The sequence below is a fragment of the Lepidochelys kempii genome, chromosome 22, assembly GCF_965140285.1.
Source record: "Lepidochelys kempii isolate rLepKem1 chromosome 22, rLepKem1.hap1, whole genome shotgun sequence".
Lineage (NCBI taxonomy): Eukaryota > Metazoa > Chordata > Testudines > Cheloniidae > Lepidochelys > Lepidochelys kempii.
This window is the reverse complement of record NC_136401.1, coordinates 21,700,540-21,710,418: the sequence shown is the minus strand read 5'-3', so window position 1 is coordinate 21,710,418 and position 9,879 is coordinate 21,700,540. Positions and strand designations below refer to the sequence as shown.

At 48.1% G+C, this 9,879-nt stretch overlaps 1 protein-coding gene across 2 annotated transcripts in view; it reads left to right on the top strand.

Moving 5' to 3' along the window:
• Positions 1 to 6,562, top strand: part of DSCAML1 (DS cell adhesion molecule like 1) — a 343,849-nt gene extending 337,287 nt beyond the window's left edge. For both annotated transcript variants that reach the window (XM_073321085.2, XM_073321084.2), the window contains 2 exons: positions 3,404 to 3,715; positions 5,719 to 6,562. In XM_073321085.2, the coding sequence (XP_073177186.1) occupies positions 3,404 to 3,715; positions 5,719 to 6,155 (749 nt within the window). In that variant the 3' untranslated portion in view covers positions 6,156 to 6,562. The remainder of the gene's footprint in view (positions 1 to 3,403; positions 3,716 to 5,718) is intronic.
• The last annotated feature ends 3,317 nt before the right edge of the window (positions 6,563 to 9,879 follow it).

Sequence of the window (9,879 nt, the reverse complement as noted above, 5' to 3'; positions counted from 1 at the left end):
AGACCGTATCCCAGTCTTTCTTACTGACTGAACCATGTTAACAAAGTGTGAGTTCTCAATCCTACAGAAAGGAGAGTTTGTGGCATAACCAAACCAGACAATTGGTTTCATCTCTTACCTACCTCTTTTTGTGATCTGCAGGGTCTTCTCACAAACTTACCTATGGTTGCTTCTGGACCATTGAAAATCCTTGCCTTTTGCTACACAGGATATAGTGTGGCTATGTGACGCGTATGATCAGGCTGAACCACTACCATTGGCAGACAACTCTGACACTATAGGAAATGATGGTGATCTTGAAGGTGGATAGGCTTCAGAATCCTGTATGTTAACAGATTCTCCTCACCAACATAAGTCAATGCAGTTCTTTATTAATTATCATCATAATCATTTAGTGACAGGTTTCACACTAACAGCCATGTTAGCCTGTATTCGCAAAAAGAAAAGGAGGACTTGTGGCACCTTAGAGACTAACCCATTTATTTGAGCATGAGCTTTCGTGCGCTACAGCTCACTTCATCGGATGCATACCGTGGAAACTGCAGCAGACATTATATACACACAGAGATCATGAAACAATACCTCCTCCCACCCCACTCTCCTGCTGGTAATAGCTTATCACTTAGTGTTACGTACTGCTTTCTGGTACTATCAATCATTTTAGGCAACAAACCACTGAAATAGACAGATCTTCTTTTTACAATTTCACCTTTAGCATCACTATATTGTTTGCTCAAACACAAGACTTCAAGAATAGTCCAGAAGGAAGACAGGCAGTCCTTACAAAAGAAATATGAAATAGAAAAGTTTACCAACCTGAAGATCCTGCATGTTCCTTTCATCATCTTCAACACAGCTTCTGCCTCAGAAGAAACACTTCTCATGAGAGCAGCAAAGAGTCCAGTGGCACCTTATAGACTAATAGACTCATTGGAGCATGAGCTTCCGTGGGTCAGTTCCCACTTCGTCGGATGCGTGTAGTGGACATTTCCACAGGCAGGTATAACTATTCAAGCAAGAATCAGGCTAGGGATAACAAGGCTAGTTCAACCAGGGAGGATGAGGCCCTCTTCTTGTGATGTTGTTTCAGTGAGGCAAGCAGGCCTTGCATTTCACATACACGCCTGTCTTGTCCACAGGTAGAGGAACTTCGTTACAATAACCCCAAACTGGATCTCTCTTACAGTCTCCCAGCATTGCAGGTTTTCCCTTCTAGTGAGAGGATGGTACAGTAGATCTCAAATCAATGAAGACTACACTCAGAAAGACCTCAACACTTCCAGACTATGCTGCCCAAATAGCATAACTGTTGCTTCTACTGCCCATCCCTCCCTTCTCTTTGTCCAGATCTATTCCACCCTCAACAATCTGCTGTTCATTGAACTTTCTGAGAGAGGTTAGGGATTGACTCTGTGTAAACCAATTTGCAGAGGGATGATAGAGTTGAGGTCTGTCATTTTTTTCTCCCCTCTATTTCTTTGTGCACAAGCATATTATCTCTGGAGGCACAAATCTACAGTTTGAGAACTGCAAAACTAAGCATCCCTGATGGTATCTTCTAGACAGAGCCCCGTTGCATAGTGCACCAATGCTGGTTCTGGCAGGACCCAATTGAGAGTGCCAATTCAGAACAAATTGCTTCAAGCAACTCAGTTAGAGCCAAAGGCTGGGGTTTTGCCACCTCTAAGGCAAACCAAACCAACCAACCAGACAAGACTTGTGGTTAGCCAGTGGGATAAAACCCAGGTCACACAAGCAATTTCCTAAGACGCTCCAGTTTCCCAGTATCGCCACCAGTGCCACTCATTATGGGGACAGATGGTTATGAAAACTAAGACCCCAGTAAACGAAAAGAGGTTCTCTCGATCCCAAAGGACCAAGCCCCAGACCCAGGTCAATATACAAATCACACTGTTACCGATCCTTTAGAATCTAAAGATCTATTTAGAAAAGGGAAAAGATATTGATGAGAGCTACAACTGGTTAAATGGAATCAGTTACATACAGTAATGGCAAAGTTCTTGCTTCAGGCTTGTAGCTGTGATAGAATAAACTGCAAGTTCGTCTCTGGAGTCTATCCACAGCTGGGATGGGTCATCCGTCCTTTGTGTAGAGCTTCCATTTGTAGCAAAGTCCCTCCAGCGGTCAGAAGCAGGATCGAAGACAAGATGGAGATGAGGCATCAGCCTTTTATAGTCTTTTCCAGGTGTAAGAACGCCTCTTCGTTCTTACTGTGGAAAATTACAGCACAATCAAGTTTGGAGTCACATGGGCAAGGCCCTGCATACTTTGCCAAGTCACAAGGCATATCTATCTGCCTTCTCTCAATGGGTCAGTTGTATAGCTGATGGCCCTTAGGGGGCCATCCAGCAGGCTAGGCGGAGCTGACACCGACTTGTCTGGGGTATCACCCAGAAGCAGAGCATAAGGTTGAAATACAGACAGACTAGAGCCAATATTCATAACCAACTTGAACTACAAAAATGATTGATTGATAGATACACACAGCATAACCTAGACCCCTTACACGACAACCTTTAGACAATATTTGCTGCAAATATATAACAGTGATCGACACAGTTACAGATTGTCAACAACATCACAGGTAGATTAGATTAGAAAGATTAACCTAAATAATCCATATGGAAGCCCCTGGAACCCCATAAGATTGGGTCCCTCATCTATGATCTACAAAACTTTTCCTAAACATTACATGAATATATATTCTCATACTATAGAATTAGAATTTATAATCCCTATTCCATGATGAGATAGATCTCTATCTATCTATCTTTGAGCTATAATGTATCTTAACTCAACTAAAATTTTCTTTCTTTAGATAGGTTTTTTCCCTAAAACAAACAATTCTGTTTGTTTGAAATCATAGATTAGATTTGTATCCACCCTGCTCTGCAGCCTCAGTATCATTAGTGGCTGGGGCATGCAGCAGTGGGCAGCGTGACTGACAGACACATTCCCATCCACTAAGTGACTTTGCCCCTCACAAGGCATAAAGCTTGCTAACAGAGAACACCACATCAAAGTTTGACGTTTTGTTTCTGTATACAATACGCAGAAAGATGCATGTCTCTTGTTTAGTTACATAAATACACAGCACATAGTTTGAAACAAACATACAATACACAAATTGACACACTTGTTTTTAACACAAAACATATGCACCAATAAGGATACATACAAACCCTACACAAATATTTTAACGTGTGGTGTGGGTTTTTAGATTAAAATATAAAGTTTGGAAAAAAATGCAGACTGCTTCATTTTAATATGGCTGTTTCAAAGGAAAATTTAGTCAAAATCAGCCCATTTTAAACAGCTGTACCCTCAGCATTCTACACCCGTGCCTCCCCGTCCCGGATCTGATTGCCTACCTTGTTTTCAGACAAAGGGCGGAACAGCATGGTGTCTACAGAGAGCGCCTCATCCACCTACGAGGAGCTGGCACGGGCCTATGAGCACGCCAAGCTCGAGGAGCAATTGCAGCATGCCAAGTTCGAGATCACAGAGTGCTTCATCTCAGATAGCTCTTCCGACCAAATGACCACAGGGACCAATGAGAACGCAGACAGCATGACCTCGATGAGCACCCCGTCCGAGCCAGGCATCTGCAGGTTCACCGCCTCCCCGCCCAAGCCACAGGACAGCGACAGAGGCAAGAACGTGGCGGTGCCCATCCCTCACAGAGCTAACAAGAGTAAGTATCCTTTCGCTGGCTAAGAGCACCCCCGTCACCCATGCAGGAGCGAGGCTGCAGCGTGGCTGCTGCAGCCCCTGAGGTCCCAGTACGGCACTGTCATCCCATAGAGCGTGCACACGGCCTTCCTCGGGATTCATCTTCAAGCAGCCCTGCTGTGTTTGGCCACATCTGCAATGTGAGCGCTCACCTAAATTTGCTGCTACCGTCTCCTCCATTTTTGGTCCACGATTCTTTTGCTAGCTACAACAAAAAACAAGGCTTATTTTACACAAGAGTTTGATCCCTATTTCCCAGGCTTTAAGGACTCATGAGCTCGGAGAGGGAAGCGATTACTTACCACAGAACGTGTCGTATCAGTTTTAGCCCACTACGCTCTCGGCCCTTCTAAGGACAAACTGAGGCATGGATGACAACTAGACAGAGCTTCTGCTCTCGAGAGGAGTCAAGGGCCACTGACCCTGTTGCTGTCCTCTAGCTTACGCACACCTACATAATCCTTTCCAGCAGCTAACTTAGGGCCTTCAGGTTCACACTGTAATCAATGCTCACTAAGCCCACTTTCCTTTCTCCCTACTAGCCTTACATGTCTGTTATAAGGATTATTATTCACAGATGATCCCTGGTAATTTACTGTTTGTGGCGTTATGCATTGGGTGCTGCTTTCAGTCCTCACTCCTGAAATTCTAAGGAGCAGTCCACTGATGCGGCAGGGTTAAGGGCTCAGTCCTGCAAACGCTGCCACCCACGATCCCCCACCTTCTGCAAGCTCAAGGGGACTCTGCAGATATTACTCCCCCATCCGTAAATATTTATAGAATTGGACCCTAGAAGAGTAAATGATTTGGTTTGGCTGAGTGGGGACACAGGTGAATCTCACCACCGGAGGTTTATCCCAATTGATAGCTCACAGAGTCTTATTAATTGTTAGTGGATGGACTCAACCCTGCATTCACAGGGAGCTGGGCTAGATAAGCCACTAGCTTCCCACCCCCACCAGGACAGCACTCTCCCCTTTATCTTGTGCATTCAGGGACTGACCTTTGGATCCTATGGACGCTGTTGCTGCCTTGCTAGCTCCGTGCAATGCTTTTCCATCTAGGGCTCATGCCATTCCAAGTTGCTGAGAGATGGTGGCCAGCTTTCCATTTTACCTGTTTGTGAGTGAGCTATAGATGCCTTCGGGTGCTGAACTCAAGATAATACCAACCCGGGCCCAGAAATGAATTCTCTAATCTTATAACCATCACTCCACCGTTAGCATTCACCAGGCCTGAATCTGCTGTGATCTGTATAGGAGCCCCCTGCATTTACATTACTTCATGATCTACACTCTCAGGAAGGGTCACCTACTCTCCTAGACCCCTCTTCTGCCTTTGCAGTGATGTTCCCGTGAGGCATGGGTTTCCTTCTCTCCACCCCTCCACTGACAGCTGCTGGGCTGGGGGAAGCTAGAAGGAAATGATCCTCTCGAACCTCAGCCACGAAGCCCCTGGGCGGAACGGGACTCTAGTCCCAGCAAACAAAACTAAACTCCAGCATCTTTCTTCCCCCATCACTATTGCAGTTGCACTTCAGCAGCAGAGGCACCTCAGGTCTCAACCTTCGCTTTCCTCCTGACAACGCTACTTTTCCTTAGGGTCTCCTCACCGTTACTGGGCAGCCATACGTTAGATACTTCCTCTTTTTATAGCATGGGTCCTTTTATCATCCTCAGAGATGAGAGTATCAAATCGTGACGCACATAAAGAACAGGGATCTTTCCTCTCTGATCCTGATAAGAAAAGCGCAAAGGCAGAGCAAGGTTCCTGGCGTGAAAGCACACACCACACACCACAAACCATTTGTGCCTGTGTAGAAAGAGGAGACCTGTGAAGAGCGAAAGACAAATGGGTGCTCGTTGTCAGGCACACGTGGGGGTCAGTCGTGACTCTTGCTTCCCACACTCTGTGCAAAACTGCTAGGCGTTTCGAGCACCTTACCTCTGTCTTTGTTCCCTGCAGGCGATTACTGCAACCTTCCTTTGTACATGAAATCAGAAGCATTCTTCCGCAAGCCTGACATCCATGATCCTTGTCCAGTGGTCCCACCCAGGGAAACCTCCATCCGAAACCTAGCCAGGGCTTATCACACGCAAGCGAGGCATATGACGCTAGACCCAGGCAGCAAGCCTTTGGGCCTGCCACACCCAGGCTCCTCCACAACTACTTTACCTCAAAGAACACTCACCATGCCTGTCTCGGCAAACTCCGCTTCTGCTCCCGCCGCTTCTGCTCCTGCCGCCGATCCCGCTCCTGCCGCCAGCGCTGAGCCACGCATGCCCACACACACCAAGATGGGAGGCTCTAGAGACTCTTTACTAGAAATGAGCACATCCGGTATAGGGAGATCTCAAAAACAAGGGGCTGGAGCGTACTCCAAATCCTACACTCTTGTGTAGGAAACTAGAAAACCAATTTAAAAGAAACTGCTGGTTTCCTGCATTATTTATATTGAAATAAAATAAACTCTTGTACATAATGAACTCTTTTGTATAAATGAAACTATTTTCTTCTTCTCCAGAACTGAAAAAGAAGCCAGGGCACAAAGAATTTGATGTTACAGATTTAAAATATATATATATATGTGATCTTATATTTCACATTGTTTTGAAAGGAGCACAAAGAGACTCAGCGATTTTTCCCCCTGATATTATTGGTGGTTTTGAAAAGCAAATTCTCAAAGACATTGCATGCTGTTTACTGTTCTGAAAACAACAGGAGTTGCTTTGATTTGCAAATGCTTATGTGTTAATACCTTTTTCTATGAAAAAACCCAGCGCTGTGTGCAATAAAAGTTATGTTTATATGTTGGAGTTTTCCAGTTGATTCAAGCCTCAGGATTGCACTAGGAGTGGACCGGGTTGGGAGAAGAGCTCAAACAGCTGAGAGAAGGGTTTAGTGCTCTTAGCTTTTCAGTAGCTCGTGGCAGTTTGCACGTCTGCCTAAAAACCATGGCTGTAAAGCTTTAGCCAGGACACTAAGCCTGCAGGGAATGGAGAGACACAAGCCAATCCATCACGGATCAGCAGGAGCCTCTCCCCCACCCCAGAGGGCAAGTGTCAGGCCAGCTGGGGGCGCACGCTTTCTTGCCTACCTTTTGTCTTGCTTCTCGGTAGTAGCTGTGAGCCCGCAGCACGGCAGGGAGCAGGCACGTCGGCTGTCTGCAGGCAGAGGCGGTGCCCCAGTGGCTCCGAGGCGGCTGGGCATACTCACTGAGGAAGAAACCAGTGGCAGTGCAGTGAGGTGCAAGGAGGCTGCGAGATATGTAGGAGGCTGTGCAGCCTGGCTATGGTCCCAGTCCTGGAAGGGCATGTGCCAGGGCAGCATCCTATGACCTCAAGAGGATTCCATGCAGGAACAGCTCCAAACGGGGTCCAGGAGAACCTCAAAGACACACACACACACACACAGAGCAAATACTTCACTGCCTTGAGGCTTTAGCCCTGGTACTCAGGGCTTCAACTGGGGGGGAAGGGGGGCAGGGCTTCAGCCCCCCAGGAGGGGCCTAGACTTGGGGTGCGCCAGTTTCAGCCCCAGCACTCCCCCCATAGCCAAAGCCCCAAACCCCAGAGCTTCCCGCCCCCCGCAGCTGAAACCAGGAGTGGAGCTGTGGGGAGCCCCAGCACTCCCCCCAGGTCTAAAGCCCCGAGCCATGGTGCTCCCAAGGGTCAGAAGCCTTGCTGAAGTGGCTGAAGTCCATAACGTCTTGGTCAGTGTTACCGACAACTTCCACTTCTGAGGTTCTGCTGTAGTTCTCATTTGACGCTAGAGGAGGAGGTGCAGCGTGTGAAGTCCGGAGCTGTTCTGGCCTCCATATCCGTGCTGTGCACGGCTCTCCCCGCAGACACAGCTGCTCTTCCAGAGTAAGGAGCTGGACTCTCGCAACCCTTTCCTTTCTCTCGACCCGCAGCTGGCTACACGGTGAATGAGATGCCGAACGTAACATGTTCTTCATCAGAAAGAAAAAGATGCGTGGGTGACCTGAGAGCATTACAGTACAGGAGAAGAGCTGGGTTTTTTTTAAAATCCCAGCTACAGTTAATTGGGAGACATTTTCTACATAGACTAAAATCTATTGAATGTGTAAGGACATTCTGTAGAACCTAATTTTCCAAGGGCAGTTTTGCTCTGAAACATAGATTAACTGTTTAAATTCTATACACAGAACAATGGATCTTGGTTCCTATGTACAACATTGCAACTGTATTTTAAATTCTGCCTTGGGATGGGCGCTGCTAGCAGCTGTAAAGAGAGCCTTTTGGGAGCCGCCCACCAACCGCTTCGAGCACACAGGGGACTGGGTTTGGCTAGAGGAGGAGCAGGCTGGCAGGAGCAGAAGGGAGAGCCGCTTCACATGTGGGGGCTTGGCCGGGATCCATCTGCCAGACAGAGCCAGGAAAGCTTGAGAGGCAGCCTGTGTGAGGAGAGGCTGAACCTGGAAAGAAAAGGCAGGCAGAGCACCAAGCCCCAGTGGGATGGCAGGCAAAGAAACAGCAGGCACTTACTTCCGGAGTTCCTGAAGGAACAGACCCACGTACAACAGCAGGTATTACAGAATCTGACAAGTCCTGCACTGGGTAGGGGGGCTGGGCCCGGGGAGGATCCCAGTGCCTTTGTACTGACTTTCAAAAGAACTGCTGCTGGCGTGAGCTGGGGTAAAGGTTTGTGGGCATATCGTTAGCCCTTACCTGTCGGGAGAAGCCCAAGTGCTTACCTGGCATTGAGCAAAGAGCAGGCCAAGAACTCTGAGGTGTTAAATGCTGCTATATGGAACCATGTAGGTTTATGTCGGCCAAAAGATACTGGCAAAAATATTGGGCAGCCAGGTGGACATCTGGGGTAAGGCCCAGAGCATTTGCACAGATTGGGACTGATTGGGCCAACTGCTGGCTGAGGCAAGATGTGGAAGCAGTCCTGGATGCTGTGATATTACGCAGAGCCTTCCAGAGACCACAAGGGTCTGGAGACACCAACCAGAGACAATGGAGGCAACGTCAAAACTGGCCAAGAAGCATTCCAAGATTTGCAAAGAAAAGCAGCTTGTCCAACACAAGCAGTATGACCTGCAGGCGTGAGACAGGAAGAAAGGAAGGCCACTTGGTCAGACACGATATAACCTGCTAGCAGCACAGGGGAAAAGGCATCAAGTGGGACAGCTCATATATGAAACGTGGTCTGGGGGAATGTTGTGGCTAGACTGGGGTGATGGAAAGCTCTCAGAAGGGAGTAAAAACTGTTCCGGTAAGAGTGGGCTGACAACCAGAGATCGGGTTGTTTCTTCAGAGGCCAGTTACTCACTCTTGCAGAGCAGGCTGGTTACATCACGGTGGTTTTGGGACGGGTACATGCTCTAGGAATGGAGCGTATACACGGGGAGGAAAGCCTTTTCCAGCGGCATCATCCCAATAGACTTGTGCAGGAGGTAGAGGCCCCCCATCCCGGGGTTGTGGGGACTGATTGGAACCCATTCCCTTTAAGGATATGAAGAGCCGCGCACTGGAGGGAACCTCAATGGATGGTAAGACACAGAGGGGTCAGTACAGGACTCAGACCCACAAGCCAAAAACGTGAGGCCCAGATTGGAAATGCCAGGGCAGAGAAAAAACCCTAGACAAATACCAACAAACCCAGAACGTGCGGCCCAGGTGGGAAATGCTGGAGAAAGGGGTGAAGGAGCAAAGGGGGCCTATACAAGGCAAACCAAAAGAAAAGACAGAGCAAACCCCCAGTTGGGGGCCGAGAGGAGGTGGATGCCGGAGGACTCAATAGCTAACAGGGAGCAGAGACCATCAGACTGTGAGGTGCTGGTTGGGGAAAAGGCCACAGTGTGCTCTACGAAGGATGGGACAGACACAGGGCAAAAGTCTGTGGGATGCCCCTGTGGGTCGAAAGAGCCCTAGGGTAGACGCCCACCTAAGGAATGCTCATTCTGTGGATGGAGAATGGGAGACGGTCCACAGGAAGTCAGACTAAGGGGATTCCAGAGGCAGTGCGGGATTGCTGCCCTCCATATAGAAGGGAGAGCACTGACCAGAAGAAAGCTGATCCCTCATTAGAAAAGGGGGTCCTAGCTAAGGCTGTACTAACATCACACACAGCTCCCCCCAGGAACTCTGTTCTTGC